The sequence below is a fragment of the Vombatus ursinus genome, unplaced genomic scaffold (genome assembly GCF_900497805.2).
Source record: "Vombatus ursinus unplaced genomic scaffold, bare-nosed wombat genome assembly UNPS02014812.1, whole genome shotgun sequence".
NCBI classification, from domain to species: Eukaryota; Metazoa; Chordata; class Mammalia; order Diprotodontia; family Vombatidae; genus Vombatus; species Vombatus ursinus.
Window position 1 is genome coordinate 49,440,009 of NW_020954590.1, and position 16,781 is coordinate 49,456,789.

Consider the following 16,781-nt stretch of genomic DNA (forward strand, 5'->3'; position numbering starts at 1 on the left):
TTATTCTAAAGACAGTTGGAGATGTTTTTATTTGTATGGTATGTTTTCTCATTTTTAATCTCACTTTTGATTTTTGTTTTGTTTATGTTACCATGCATATTTTCTCATTTTTAATCTCACATTCTGATCTTTGTTTTAAGAAATTGGGAGTCTGACTGTAGATACCTTTGTGGATTAGAACATGGCTCTCACATTAGTAACCAGTCTGATATAGTTTCATTTTTCATGATAAGAACTGAATAACATAATGTAGAAAGCAGCTGTGTAATATGTTTAATGCCATCCAACTCTCTTCTGGAAGAAAGTATTCATGATGCATAATTGTTAGGCCTCTGGATATTTTACACACCTTTAGCCTCTTTCAGTTCTTAATCTTGAGCCATATTTTCCATCATGTTTACCATCTTCCCATATGCCATTTATGTTATCGAGTATTCAAGCATATGTTGATTTCATTTGGAGAAGGTCTTCTCATATTCTTTCTAGAATTTCTCTTCCACTTTATCCTGGTGCATAAACTAGTCTTGTTTGCAAATACTGAAATAGCATGAAATTTTGTTTCGTATTGGCTTTGGCCATACAATAAAATTAATTCTGCAGACTCTTAACTGCCTTGCCAAAGAGAACAAAATGTGAGGCACTCTTCTGTTTAGCTGCATCCTCATTTTTGTCTTCTAAGATCAATTGTAGCAAGACAGTTGAATGATATGAGTCATTTCCTTTAGTAGAAAGTCCATATGAGATGAGTCTCATTTAGCACACCAGCAGTTACAGTCATATTTGTAAACAGTTTAAAATTTATGATACATAGTACTGTCTTTCCCCCATTATGCCATCCTGCCACAATTGCAGCAGAAGCTAAAAAAGGTTGCACTGAACTGAGGGCCATCTTGTATTTTTCTTTGTTTCATGTGTTTCCATGATCAGAGAATTTATCGCCGAGTGACAAGTTTACTTCTGGTGAACCTCTCTGCACTTAATTAAGTTTGTTGTCAGAAAACAGGCATAGTCTGTTACTGGGACTATATACTCAAAGCCTTTAAAGCATGGTAGAAACCACCAGAAGCTTGTATTCAACTGTCATAGCCTTTGAGAAACCAGAATTGCCTAATGCCGCAATAAAGCATGGGAGTAGGATTTTCATTGGTTACATAAAACTGATATGTGTGGCACAATTTTCTCTTATCAGTCAGCAAGGATTTATTATGTGAATCATGGAGTTAGGTCCTGGGGAATACAAACACAAAGAATGAAACCTGTATTTCTTTCAGGGAGCTTACATTCTTTTGGAGGAAATGAGATGGCAAGAGGGGAAGGTAGGAGAACAGAGTGGGGGGGGCGGGAAGTTGCAGAGAAAAAGCATGAGAGCATAAGTATTAGTATTTAGTGTGTGCTAAGAGAGAGACATAAATATAAGCAAACAAGATAGTCTCTGCCCTCAGGGAGCTTACGTCCTTTTAAATTTAATAGGTTTTTATTAACATGCTTTGTTTTTACATTGCCTAGATAGCCCCCTGATTTCTTATTTGAGGCCAAGATTTTTCTTTACAGTATCTCAGCATTCATCTTCAGCTGTTTTGTGGTGGCGTTTTTTCCCCATTTACTTTGATGTAATCATTATACACACACATACACACACAGTTTTCCTGGTTCTGCTTGCTTCAGTTTGCATGAGTTCATGCAAGTCTTTCCATGCTTTTCTATATTCATTATTGTAATGGGAGACTGGAAAGAGGGAGGGCCATTAATGCAGTGGTGTGGTTTGGAGTTGGTGGCAGGGAAGTGAGGTGAAGACCTAGATCCATGCCATTTAAGACAAATTAAGAGCCCAAGCTGGTTCCAAGAACAGAGTCCAAGATTCTGATGACAAAAGGACAGGGACAGAATAAATATAAGTATAAGGCAGTTGGAAGGAAGGCACTAATAGTCAGGGGGATCATGAAAGGTTTCATTTAGAACATGGTGCTTGCAAAAAAAGTTTTGAAAAAGAAAGAAAGAAATTAAATGGTGCTTGAGCTATATCCTGAAGAGAGGAATTCTGTGAGGCAGAGATGAGGAGGGAATGTATTACAGGCATAGGAGAGAGGTATTGCAAAGGTACAGAGATGGGAGAGAGAGTGCATAAAAAGAAACCCAGTTTGGCTGAACCCTGGAGAATAAGAAAGGAAGTAATCTATTATGAGGAGGGAAGGCTTGGATTAAGGTCAGGTTGTGATGGACTTTAAAAAGCCAGATAGGAGTTTATATAGGGTCTTAGAGGCAGTAAGGAGCCATTGAAGTTTATTGAGTAGGGGAGTGATGTGGTCCCAGCTGCATTTAAGGAAATAATTTTGTCAGCTCTGTGAAGGATTGACTGAAGCAGGAAGAGACTTTGAGGCAGGGACACCAATTAGGAGGCCGTTACAATACATTACAATTACAGTAGTATATGCAAGAGATGATGAGTGCCTAGACTAAAGTACCTGTGTAAGTAAAGAAAAAGGATCAGATGTGAGAGATGTTATGGAGGTAGGAATGTTAAAATTTGGCAGCAGATTGAATATGTGGGGTGAGAGAGGATGAGAAGACAAGGATAACACCAACGTTATGAAACTGGGAAACAGGAAGAATGGTGTATGGATGGGTACATCCTTTTATATTTACCTAATGTGTTAGTTCATTTCTTTTTGCCAGTTAGTTACTTCTCACTTGAGACATTCCTAAAACAAAACTGTTATATTAATTATTGAATTGCTTTATGTAATTTCTTATAAATTACGGTACTTCTCATCTAAAGCAGTGTAATGCATTAATATAAAACATTTCATCTTAAGAAAAGTGTACTAAAAGTATTTCCTTATCAGATCTAAAATTTCTTCACCTTTCCTAACCACGTATAATTCCAAAAATAGTGTGCGTTCTATTTGCCGTAGACCATCAGACTCCAAGCCAACAAGAGTGGTACGAAAGAGAACAGCACCAGAGGATTTCCTGGGGAAAGGACCCAACAAAAAAATTCTGATGGGAAAGTAGGTCAGCTTGTCTTCATATCTGGGCCAGGATTGGTAACTCTATATTTGATATGTTTGTTTTTAAAAGTACTGTTTTAGAGTTTTTATAGTTTCTTGCTGCCAAATGTCACTTGTTTGTTTGTTTCTATAAGAGTGGCCAAGTATAACCTACATTCCTTGTCATGTTGATCCTGCAATTAGTCTAGCCTTTTTTTTTTTTTGTAGGTTGCTTGATAAGCCTGTTGCTTCTTTCTGCACTATCTCTTGATGAATTTTGGGCCATATTGAGCCACCTCACTTCTAGTTGTGCCAGGTGGTCATGATCCCTGCGCTTCTGGTGGTTCCCAATGAGTAAATGTTCATGAATATGCCTGAGAAAAATTAATGTATTCAAATACTCCCCCTGCTGCTCTCTTTCTCCTGAAAGGTGGCATAGGGAGAAATAATTTCACTGCCTAGCATAAAAATATTATCAGTGTGATTGATTGATAACTTGTATTTTCCTAGGAACTTTTAAGCAAACATTCAAAAGCCATGGTTATGGCCCTTTGTGAACTTTAATTTTTTTAGCATGAACCATTATATTCAGTACATTTTCTTTACTTTTTAATGAATATTTTAAGATGACTAAAGCTTACAGAAGTGGGTGCTTCATTGACATCATTGTGTTTTTTGACTGAGATAATTATAGGGATATTTTTCTTTTTTGTTTTTCAGTGAGGAACTAACAAGGCTTTGGAATCTCTGTCCTGATAATATGGAGGCTTGTAAATCAGAATCCAGGCAAGTGAAAATTGTTTCATTTCTGTGTGACCTTAACAACATTAAAGTCATGGGAGCAGCTAGGTGGCGAAGTAGATAGAGCTCCAGCCTTGGAGTCAGGAGGACCTGAGTTCAAATCTGGCCTCAGACATTGACACTTACTAGCTGTGTGACTTAACCCCAACTGCGTCACCAAAAAGCAAAAAAAAAAAAAGAATAAAGTCATGATTTTTCTCCTAGTGGCATCAGTCCTTTTTTAAGCTTTGAACCACACAAGAATAAAATTTTTAAATATTGTTGTGAACAATAATAACAAAAAGAAAACAAAGAGGAAAACCTGAATTTTCGGAGCCATTTATATCAAATCCTTTCAGCTTTGTCTGGTGAGGTAGGCAAAATGGTGATGCTAAGATTTCATGAAATCTTAGAAGCCACAGGTTAGGGATTTGTGTGGTATTGAATTGTAACTGATTCATAGAGGAAAGTACTTAGTTTGCTTTTGGAGAGCTTAGTATTCTGACTGTCTCTGAAGGTAATATATGGTCCTGAGATCTAATTTACTTAATTACCTAATACAGAATATTCTTTGATAGTTTGGCATTTCTGAATTTTACTTATAAAATGCCCAAACAATGCTCTTTATCCATAGTAATAAAGGTCTAAAATAAGAGTGAAAGTTAAACCCTTGACATTCATGTGGTTAATATTAAATGGTTAAAAAAAAAAAATTGTAGGTTGGAAAATATTTTATTATCCCCAAAATCTAAAAGACTTTGTTTTTATGAATGGCAAGGTATTGAGACACTTTACAACTCTTAGATTATACAAGAGTTGAATTATTCAGTGTACCGTTTAAAACCTGGACTTAGGAAATAAGATTACTAGCTTCTTCTTTCCTTTTCTTATCTCCCTTCTTGGGCCTCTTCTTCCCCCCAAAATGAAAAAAAAAGTATATATACATATATATATATATATATAATTTTTTTTTAAAGCCAGTGGAGTGCATGTTTGGAGACATTTACTAGAGCAGAGGTTCTTTACATTTTTTGTGCCACAGACCCATTTCGTAGTCTGCAGAAGCCTCTGCAATAATGGTTTTAAAGGCTTAAAATAAAATATATAGATAGGATTACAAAGAAAACTAATTATATTGAAATGTAATTATCTTTTTATTTTTTGTGAAGGCAATTGGAGTTAAGTGACTTGCCCAGGGTCACACAGCTAGTGTCAAGTGTCTGAGGCTAGATTTGAACTCAGATCCCCCTGATTCCAGGGGCAGTACTGTATCCACTGTGCCACCTAGCTGCCCTCAAAATATTTTTTAAAAATTTCACAGATCCCTGGCTATGAGCCCCTGTGCCGAAGAGAAAAAAAGTCTTTACAGCTATAGATAAAATCAAAATCTTCCATTTCCATAGTTTCTCAATAAGATAAAATGTCCTTAGAGAAAGAAATAAAGCAGATATAGGAAGGAAGCAGTATTAAAAATATGAAATCTTAGGGGCAACTAGGAGGCACGGTGGATAGAGCACCGGCCCTGAAGTCAGGAGGGTTCAAATCCGGCCTCAGACCAAATGCTTGACACTTACTAGCTGTGTGACCCTGGGCAAGTCACTTAGCCCCAATTGCCACACTTAAAAAAAAAATACAAAATCTTGAATTCTTTTCCAATCAACAGGGAATACATGCCAACTTTAGAAGAGTTTTTTGAAGAAGCCATTGAGCAGGCCGACCCAGAAAATATGGTTGAAAATGAATATAAGTAAGTAATGTTTCTCATGATGTAATTTTAAATTTCCTTCCATCTTTAGAAGGGTTTAGGTCTCCAGAAAAAGCTTTCTATCTTGTAAATCACTGTTGGCCTCGTTTCATGCTCTCAGTGAAATGACTCCTTTACAATCATTATTGAACAGGCAGGAGCAGTACTGGACCTGACAAGAATATTTTACAAAATAGGCTGAGAGTAAGGTGGTGCCCTTCATGTAGAACAAGACATCTTTTTTCTGGAAATTTTGAAAATGCCTAAGTCGTGTAAATTTGAGAGTAGTGTACTCTGGTGAATTGAGCACTGGTTTGAGGAACGTAATTCCTAATCTTGATTTTTCTGATTCTGAGACTAAGACTTTTGGCCACTCCCGAGTCTGCAGCTGCCAATTTTGCCCTCTGCAGTTTCAGTGTAAAACTTCCCAAGGGTCATCATTGCTACTATTCTCTTAGAGATTCCCCTTCTTCTCACTTTGCACATATACAGCACCTTCTCATGCTGCCAACTCTGTCTCACAGTTCCATACTGATAGCAGCTACCTTAACTTCTTAATTCATAAGACCAGTCCCCACACTTCCCATCCCGCTTCTTAAAACTTCCCAGCAGCAGCAGCATTCACTCTCTTATCACCCAGTCCCAGAGTTGGAAGGCACGCAGCCCCAACCCAAACTGTTCCTGACCGAGAGACTCCTATACAGTATCTCCAACAAATACCCAGCCTTTGTTTGAAGACCCTCAAGTGAGGCGAACCCATCACTCACTCCATGAGCCAAACCTGCTTTTGGTTTTGAGATCATTCTTGTCTAAATCGGCTTTATTGCAGTCTGTTGCTTTTAGTTCTGCCCTTTGGGGCCAAACATAACAAACCTAATCCCCCTTCCACGTGACCACCGTTAAAGTACTTGAAAAGAGTCATCATATTCTTCCCTCTTCTCCCTATCCCTTTCTTCTATTCTAGGCTAAATAACCTCAGCACCTTCGTTCTGTTGAATCTTCTGTAGCGTGATTTCTAGTCCCCTTTACCACTGGATGCTCTCCAATTTTGTCAGTGTCCATCCTAAAATGTGGTGTCCAGAACTGAGTGTAAAAACCAGGGCAGGTAAAAATAAAATTGTAGGCTTCGATTTAATTCAACCTCAAAAGTATAAAATGGGGGCATGATGACTACTTAACAAGTAGTTTGAGAAAGATTGGGGAATGTTTGTGAATTGCATGCTCAGCATGGATCATCATTGTGATAAGGCAGTCAGAAAAACCTAGCGTGCTGTTAAGAGGACTATCCAGGGTAGAGTAGTTGTTGGTCCTAGTCAGACCATATCTGGAATATCATATTCAGTTCTGGACACCATAATTTAGTAAGCACATCGATAAGCTGGAAAGCATACAGAGAGTCACAGGATGGTGATCCCATATGGTGATTATTGGAAGGAACGGAGGATGTTTGCTGGAATTGGCAAATGATGGCCCAAGGGCCAAATCTGGCCTGCCACCTGATTTTTTTACAGCCCACATGCTGAGAATGATTTTTACATTTTTAAACTTCATTTAAAAATAAGTTTAAAAGTTATATCAATGTAACTTTATTTTAAATTCTTACCTCACAGGCCATCCAAAAACAGGTAGTGGGCCAGATTTGGCCCTTGGGCTATAGTTTGCTGACCCCTGGCTTAGAGGATAGAATACTTGGTGGAGAGGGGAAGTTAATAGGATGGAGAATGATATGGCTCTTCAGTTATTTGAAGAATAAAACATGGAACAAGATTATCTTTTTCTGGTTGGAGCGGGGATGGAGAAGCAAGGGAAAGGGAGGAGTTGTAGAACTCAGAGCAGTGAGTAGAAATTACAGAGAGATTAATTCAGACTTGATAGAGAAAAAAATTTCCTAACAATGTTTTTTCCCTTGTTCCAAACCTGTGATTTTGTTGATATATGGGACTCCCAGTGAAGAAATTGTTGTCTCTGTCTATATACATCTGCAGTTTACTATTCTGCGTCACCTGTCCCCTCTTTAGTCCATTTTCCAGACAACTGTAAAAGAGATGTTCCTAAAGAATTAGTCTGACCATGTTACTTTTCTACACAATAAACTCCAAAGGGTCCCAATTGCATCTAGCATCAAATATAAGTTTTCTCTGTTTAGTTTTGAAAGGCCGGCACAACCTGACTCAACTTACCTTTCCAGTCCTATTACACATTACTCCCCTCCCCCTCACTCCACAATCCAGCCAAACTATCCTTCTAATTGTTCTATTATTAACAAAAAAAGCTTTACAACTATTTCATTTATTCCTCATAACAACTTGCAAATAGATGCTATTATTTATCCCCATTTTACAGATGAAGAAACTGAGACAAAGGGAGGTTAAATTACTTGCCCAGGGTCACACAGCTAGTGTCTGAGGTCACATTTGAACTCAGGTCTTCTGACTGCAGACCCAGCATGCTATCCACTGCACTTGAGTGCTCTTGAGGCTTTTGCACTCATTGACTGTCCCCTATTCCTGGAACACTCTTTCACCTCTCCTTTACGTATTGGGATCCTTGTTTCCTTCATAATTCTGTTCACATGCCATCTTTCCTGAATCAGGCCTTCCTCATCTCCCTGACTTCTCATGCCTTCCGTCCTCAGAAATTTTAAATTTTACACATATTTTGCACATACTTAATGTGCATTTTGTCACCCTCGACAGAATAGAATGTAAGTTTATGAAGAGCAAAGATTGTTTAATTTTTGTCCTTTTCTCTGTAGAGCTTTCTTAGTAGTGTGCCTCGCAGATGTTAGGCATTTAATAAATGTTTCTTGGTTGGTTAAATGATAGAGTAGTCTTGGGGTACTGTTAATGTTAAGTGAGTTGCCCAGAATCACACCAAGCATGTGACAAAATCAGCACTTGAACCCAGATCTCCTAGGAGGCTGACTGTCCACACACCATGCTTCCTGGCCCCAGCCTATCTTTCCAGCCTCAATGAATATTACTTCCCTTTCTATACTCTGCAGTATAACCAAACAAGCCTTCTCTCTGTTCTTCCTCTGTGTTACTCCATCTCCCATCTCTGAGCCTTTTCACTGGCCATTCCCAATGACTGAGAGGAAGAGGGATGTGCATTTCAGCCATGGGGGACAGTCAGTGCAAAGGTAACACTCAGATATGAGAAACGTGCATTTCAGCAATTATATTCAGTATTCCCCCTGAAACAAGGCAAGATACATGGTAAGATGTAGCAACAGAGGCTAGGATTCTTATGATGTAGCCACGGCTCAGATTCCTAAAATCTAGCCACTACTTACCCATGTTCAGACTCCTTAAGAGTCTGCCCAATATGACAATGTTCAAATAAACCTTGTCTTTGGCTGGGGGGAAAAAAGATGTAGCAGCAGAGAAAGAAAATCACCCAGAGCACATTTTTTTTTTTTAAAAACCTAATATTTATATGGCACCTCAGTTTGTTTTGTTCTAAATGAATTCACTAAAATGGTATTAGTTTGTATTTTTAAGTATTTATACTTAATGGACATCCTGATGGAAATGAATTATTTTGCTCATCTTCCTTTAAGATGAAGCTCAAGCACCATCTTCTTCATGAGGCCTTTCTGGACTTCCCCCAACTTCTAGTCCCCTCCAACTCAAACTACCTTATAGTTAAGTATTTTGTACTTAATTCTTTTTATGTTATTTGTCATACATTTATGTATATGCTGCTTATCTTCCCCATTAGAATGAGGAAGTTAGGTGTTCATTCTAAGTTAGACATTATTTCATTCATTGTATTTATATACTGATTGCACAGCTTAATAAATTCTTGTTGATTGATTGATTGCCTGTCTCCTCCCAACTCGATCTATCCAAAAGTGGTCTAGGCCTTCTCAGAAAGTAGAGGGATTTCTTCCTTTTTGTATGTTTCCAAGGAGAGGCTGGATGACCATTTGTAACCTGACTTGGAAAAGGGATTCTTATTCACGTACAGATTAGATGGCCTCTGAGAACCCTTCCAGTTCTGTCCATACATCTTCATTAAGGTTATTTTCCTTCTGACTGCATGTCACTCTTCCAGGCTTCTCCAAGACCTTTCTCAAATGATCAGCTTCCCTTTAATGCAGCTCCAATTTTTCCATCTCTACTGGCTTCTTCATTTTTTTTTCAGGTATGGTCAGCTCTCAGTTCAAAAAAGCTTGACATTTCTACCCTCCCTTATTGCCTTCCCATGTGTACCCCATTTCCTGTATAAACTCTGCCCTGATCTTGTCTACTGATTTTGGTAATGGCTTTTATATCTCCTACCTTCCGACTTAATATACTGGTATGTCTGTTAGAGAGGTGCAAAATAATATATTCCTGTTTTGTATTATAGTCATGTGTCATATCCCACTTCTCAAATTCTTACACTCCATAAAGTTGACAGATACCATGTGTTATCCACATTTTGTATCACCCGACTTCTTCCCCCCACTGGAAGGGCCTAGCAGAGTGTCTTATACAATTCAATTTCTTCCTTTAAAAAATTTTTATCAACATTTGTTTTTACATCATTTCCAAATGTATTCCTCCCTGCCTCCCCTCCCCAACAGTGCATCCCTTAAAATAATAAAAGAAAGTAAGGAGGCAGGGAAGAAACAAGTCAAACTAAGAAACACATTGACTGAGGTAATATTGCACGCTCAGAGTCACCTACCTCTGCAAAGAAGCAGGAGAGGGGAGATGCATTTTTTCATCTTTTCCAGGATCAGTTTAAGTCATTATAATTAAGAGTTATTTTATCATTGTCTATATTGTTTTCCTGGTTCCACCTACTTTGCCTCAGTTTGCATAAGTCTTTCCATGTTCTTCATATGTCTTCCCGTAATTGTCTAAATTCTTATTCTTTATTTCTTATGGCATGATAATATTCCATTACATTCATATATAGTTTGTTTAGTTATTCCACTATGGATGAACATCTGTTTTCATGTCTTTGCTATTACAAAAAGTGCGCTATACATATTTTGATGTATAGGCAACCTTTATTTCTGTCTTAATATTATTATCATCATCATCATCATTGTTGTGGTTGTGGTGGTTATTATAATCATCCTTGAGTTATATGCCTAGTAATGGGATCTTTATGTATACTTTACTTTTTTTTTTTTTTAAAAGCATAAGGCCAAACTACTTTCCTGAATTTTTGGACCAATTCGTGTGTTCACTAGATATGTCTGTCTATCCACAGCCCCTCCAACATTCACTATTCTTAGCCATTATCATCTGTGCCAATTTGCTGGATGAGGGATGAAACCTTAGAGTTGTAATTTCTCTTAGTATCAGTGATTTGGAGCAATCTTTCATATGGTAGTATAATTCACTTTCAATTCAACAAGCTTTACTAAAGCCTACTATGTAATAGACATCCATGCTAGGTGCTCTTGGAAACCTACTTTCTTTAACCCTTCAATGTTTGTTTGTTTTTTTATTTGCATCATTTCAAAAAGAATATAAAATATTTTAAAATTTAATAATTTAGTGTAAATTCGTGGAGTTTTTCCTGCATTGAAATTTTGATGATGCAATATTGCATCATGTAACAATATAATATCATATTGTAAACCAGTCATTATACACACATATTCCTGCCCATGCATGCTGGACTTCCCAACAATGTGCAACATTTTTCTTCAACTCCCCCCATTTGCACCCGAGGCTACTACCACTCCCCCCCATTCTTTCCAACGCCCCCCAGGTGGCAGTATCACCCACTTTGGGAGCCTGTGATTTAGAACAAAACAAATTGAGTTGCCACATAAATATTAGGCTTTTTGGTTTTTCATGTGCTCTAGATGATTTCTTTCTCTACTGGTACACCTTACTGTGTTTCAGGAGCACTGTTGCATATAACACTGAAATGCATGTTTTCCATGTCTCTAATATAGCTTTGTTAGGGAGTAGCATATTCTAATGGATTCACATTTAAATCAGAATAAAATTCTATGCTTTGCTCTGTCCCTCTGTGGCTTTTGGTTGCTTTTGCCCTGGTTTATCTATAAAAATGAAGTTGGTAATATTGAGAAGGAAGTGAGGAAAGGTAACAGTACAAAGCATTATGATAATCATGAAGTAGCATTGCTTAAAAGGATTCAAAATTCAGTTTCAGATATCATTAATTTCTCGAAGCTGACATAGTTCACTTCTGCAGGTACCATTTAAAATATGAATGTAATCTAGCTAAGTATGGTTAAGTTGGGGATTTTTAGTTAATCAGTCAATCACTAAACATTTATTAAGTCCCTACTATGAGATAGGCACTGTTCTAAGCACTGAAGATAAAAAAAGAGAAAGGGATTTTCTGCCTTCAAGGAGCTTACAGTCTAATGGAGGTGACAACATACAAACAAATATGTGCAGGACAAATTGTAAATAATCAAGACAGGGAACCTGGCACTGGAATTAAGAGGGGTTGGGGGAGGCTTCCAGTAAAAGATAGGAGTTTATTTGGGACTTAAAGGAAGCCAGGGAGGCCAGTAGTCAGAGTGGAAGAGGGAGAGCATTCTAGGCAAGGGAGACAGCCCCATGGTGTCTCCCATGAGCAAGAGATGGAATATGTTGTTCCTGGAACAGCCAGCAGGCCAGTGTCACTGAATCAAAGAATATGTGTTAGGGAGTAAGGTATAAAAAAGATTGGAAAGGGAGCAGGGGGCTAGGTTATGAAGGGCTTTGAATGCCAAACAGAACAGTTTCTATGTGATCCTGGAGGTGACAGGGAGCCACTGGAGTTTATAGAGTGGAGAGGTCACAAGGGGAGGGGGAGGTTGATATAGTCAGACCTGAGCTTTGAGAAAGTCAACTTTAGGGGGCAGCTAGGTGACGCAGTGGATAGAGCACCAGCCCTGGAGTCAGGAGGACCTGAGTTCAAATCCGGTCTCAGACCAAACACTTGACACTAGCTGTGTCACCCTGGGCAAGTCACTTAACCCCAACTGCCTAAAAAAAAAAGAGACAAAGTCAACTTTGACAGATGAATTGGAGTAGAGAGATTTGAGACAAGTAGACCCACCAGCAGGCTGTTGCAATAATGAAGGCATGATGAGGGCTTGCACTAGATTGGTGGGAGTGTTAGAAGAGAGGAGGAATCATATTTGAGAGATGTTACAAAGGTGAAATCAACAGGGCCTTGGCCGCAGATTGGATATGGAGACTAAGAGATAGTGAGAAATCCAGGATGACTCCTAGGTTGTGAGCCTGAGGGACAGGGACGATATCCTGGTGCTGCCTTATACAGTAGTAGAGAAGATAGGAATGGGGGTATTTTAGGGGGAGAAGATGATTAATTTGGTTTGGAACATAGAATTTAAGATGTGTGCCAGTTTAGTTTGTCTGAAAGATAGTTGAAGGAGGAGGGCTTTGGTGACTCCTGCCCTGAGGCTGTAGGGAGACTCTAGCACTGAACTGAAGTAGTTGCAGAAGCACCTAGGTATTCAATTAAAACTGTCATTAAGTGAAATTAAAATAATTTAGTTGAATGTGTTCTGAAAAATGTAGTACATCTCTTTAAGACTGTAGATTCTAAAGTCTGTGGATTTCTGTTGCCCTTTTAAATTGGGATGAATATAACAGACTATAGATTTGTGTTTCTGGGTTAGACAAGATTATGATATAGAGCAGTGCTTCAGCTCTGACATTAGAACCATTAATGAGGACAGGAGTGTTTGATGTACTTTAGTATTTTAACCATAAATGATGAAAATATCATCCATTTTGTTTTTATAGGGCTGTGAATAACTCCAATTACGGATGGAGAGCCCTGAGGCTGTTAGCACGTCGAAGTCCCCACTTCTTCCAACCAACCAACCAGCAGTTTAAAAGTTTACCAGAGTATCTAGAAAACATGGTTATTAAACTAGCCAAGGAGTTGCCAGTAAGTACTTTTGTCTTTATCGGTTTCTTTCAGGTGTTAAATTTGCAGTAAGTGTCTGTAGTACTTTTTACTTCATTTGCTTGAAGGATTTGTGACTTCATCCATGTGGGCCTCCAGCTAAACAGACAGCAACCCCTCTACACCTAAGATCGTCTCTCTGTGTATAAAGTTGCATTACCTAATGGCTTAGTATACATAAAAATACTGATAACTCATGAAGGTGCTTTTAATAGTAATTTGCAAGGCCCTGAGAACTACTTTTAAGATGCTGGCTATATGACTGCTAGATGCTGTTTATATGTTTATTGAAAATCTCTTGGGGCAGCTAGGTGGCGCATTGGATAGAACACCAGCCCTGAAGTCAGGAAGACCTGAGTTCAAATTCAGCCTCAGACCAAACACTTGGACACTTACTAGCTGTGTGACCCTGGGCAAATCACTTAACCCCAATTGCCAAAAAAGAAAAAAAAAAATCTCTTATACCATTTGCTTAAAATCTAGTGAAAATCATTTGGGATTATTATGGTCCTGTTGTTGCAAACTTTCCCCAAATGACTTATTTTTGTTTCCTTAAATTCAGGTAGGAATCACATAATCTCTTTATTGTGCATCTAGCATAGATTCAGATGACTGATAACATCCATATACTTCATTCACCTTAAGTACTTACTATGCGCCAGGCACTTGTGCAATAGCAAAAACATTCAAATGTCTTCAACAATCTTACATCCCCAGTCTATTCTGTACATATTATGAGCCTGTTTATTCTTGTAGCACAATAATTTAATTTACCTATCTCTTACAGAGACAAATAAGTAAAAAATAACCTAATCCCTTTGCACATATAGTGGCACGTTTGTGGAATGTAAGAGCTGGGAGGGACCCTCACAGGCCATTTAATCTAACCCATAGCTAAATGTGATTGGCCATTCAGCCTTTTCTTGAAGTTCCTCAATAAATGAGAACCAGCTACTTTCCAAAGTGGTCCAGTCCATTTTGCTCTAATTGTTCAAGAAAAGTTTGTCTCTCTCTATCTGCATTTTCTGCCCACTGGTTGGAAGTTTTGTTCTCTGGAGCTAAGTACAACAACTCTTCCACAGCTCCCCTTCAGATACTTGAAAAGTTTTCATGTCCTCAACAATAGGGACATTTGATCATTTGTTTTTTATTTTGTTTTGTTTTTTTATTTATCCTCAACATTCAGCTAGAGTGTTTTTACTCATAGTAGCTCAATAAATATTTGTTGAATCCCTTCTTCCCCTCCCTTTAAGTCTTTTCCAGGACAAATATACACCTATCTTTCAATTGTTCCATAAAGCCATTTCACCATTCTAGCCCCTCTCTGTTTCTCCTGCTTTCCAGTGCCCTTAACATGTGGGATTCAGGACTAAACAGTGCTCCAGATGTGGTCTGACCAAGGCAGAATACAATCAGTGGGACTTTTCACCTCTTTCACATGATCATCTTTTAGGGGTGGGTAGCTAGATCACATTTGCTATTTTTTGAGTATTCTAAGACAGACTTTATCCAGACCTAATAACTTGAACTGATTGTGAGTAGCTTGATGAACTGCCTTAAAATCCATTTAGTTTACCTCATACTAACCATTCAGTCTCTCCCAGTGCAAAGGTCATTTTCCTTGGAAGAAGGAAAAACTCAAGTGTAACTCCTGTTGCCCCCCCAACATCTTTTTACTTGGAGATACACAGTTCTCTGTGTACACTGACTAGGGAGTAAAGAACCTGCATTTCAATCTTCTGTCTATATATTTATTCACCTGTTGCAAATTTCTGCAAATTTTGTTTAAAATAAATTTTAAAAGGATTACTTTTTTAAAATTTTAGCCTCCTTCTGAAGAAATAAAAACAGGTGAAGATGAAGATGAGGAAGATAATGATGCTTTACTGAAGGAAAATAATGAGAGTAAGTGTTAACTACTCTTTTAATACTCTTGTTAAAAACTGAAACTTTTCTTTGATTTCATATCTATTCAAAAATCTTATCACTGAACTTGTCGCTTTTGATTAGTTTTATCTCAGGTATATGCTCATTTCTTTTAGTAAGGAAATTATAAACAACCCCCCCCAGTGAACTTGAGTAGTTTTATTTATAGAGAAACTTGAAATAGAAACCAAATCTAAGTACATTTGGTACAATTAATTTTTAGAGATTTTATTTCATTTGGGTTTAAGATAAGGAAAAAGCTTACTTTAATGAAAAATTGATTTAATCTTTGCAAGAGTTCAATAAGGCTTTATCTTTCAGAGAATACCATATGTGTAATTAGTGTGATTTCTAAAAACATACAGTTCAGTTTGTATGCCTGAAGATTAGGCTAAAAATGAATGGTGATGTCTCTCCTGTTGTTTATTTATCAGTCCTTTCCTCCTACCTTCTGCTATAGACTGTTACAGATTCTTGTATATAGGGTGTATGGCATCACCATTATTTTGAATACAGAGAAAGAGGGTAAGAGAATTCAGCATGCCCTTGAAAAACAGAATATTGTGTAACTTTTCCTATTTTTTTCCTAGGTCCTGATGTTCGGCTTGACAAACCTGTAACAGGGGACCAAATAGAGGTGTTTGCTAACAAGCTGGGAGAACAGTGGAAAATACTGGCTCCATACTTAGAAATGAAAGACTCTGATATAAGACAGATTGAGTCTGACAGTGAGGATGTGAAGATGAGAGCTAAGCAGTTGCTAGTGGCATGGCAGGATCAAGAGGGGATACATGCAACACCTGAGAATCTCATTAATGCATTAAATAAATCTGGATTAAGCGATCTTGCAGAAAGTCTAACTAATGACACTGAAACAAGTAGTTAACTTATTTCTTATTATATTTTTTTAATTAAAACTGTGATAAGATTTTTGTTACCAAGCAGCATTTGATAAGAGATCCACTTGTTTTGGTAAACAATAAACATTTTTTATAACATTTGTGTACAGTTGGTTAGTGCTTTAATGACAGCAAAACAATGTCCAGTGTCAGTCTTAATAGGAAAAAGTATAATTATCTGTTAAGTGGATAATCATACCTACAAAGCATGCAAATACCTATTTATAAAGAAGTTGTATCCTCAGGTATCTATTGATGAAGGGTGAAGAAGACAATTAATATGACATCCTGATGCAGGGAAGTAACCACAGATACACGTGTAAATACAGTATTTTTCCTAGGTTAAACGGATAAACAAACCCATAAGACTACATTTTCAGTGGTAAAATACAAAATCTAGAACTGCCAGGCAATGTGTCCTACATAAAGGCTAAGAGATTCTTTTAATGTATATACCATTTTAGGGCTCCCATAATAAATACCACTTAACATTTACACCATGGAATCTGGGCTCTTGTGTAGTATAGGTTAGACTGG

General features: G+C 37.7%; 1 protein-coding gene across 1 annotated transcript in view; it reads left to right on the forward strand.

Annotated features, from left to right (window-relative positions):
• Window positions 1-16,345, forward strand: part of LOC114054189 (THO complex subunit 1) — a 67,574-nt gene extending 51,229 nt beyond the window's left edge. Inside the window, exons 16-21 of the mRNA XM_027877350.1 lie at window positions 2,913-3,008; window positions 3,708-3,773; window positions 5,431-5,514; window positions 13,254-13,401; window positions 15,246-15,324; window positions 15,936-16,345. Of these exons, the coding sequence (XP_027733151.1) occupies window positions 2,913-3,008; window positions 3,708-3,773; window positions 5,431-5,514; window positions 13,254-13,401; window positions 15,246-15,324; window positions 15,936-16,231 (769 nt within the window). The 3' untranslated portion in view covers window positions 16,232-16,345. The remainder of the gene's footprint in view (window positions 1-2,912; window positions 3,009-3,707; window positions 3,774-5,430; window positions 5,515-13,253; window positions 13,402-15,245; window positions 15,325-15,935) is intronic.
• The last annotated feature ends 436 nt before the right edge of the window (window positions 16,346-16,781 follow it).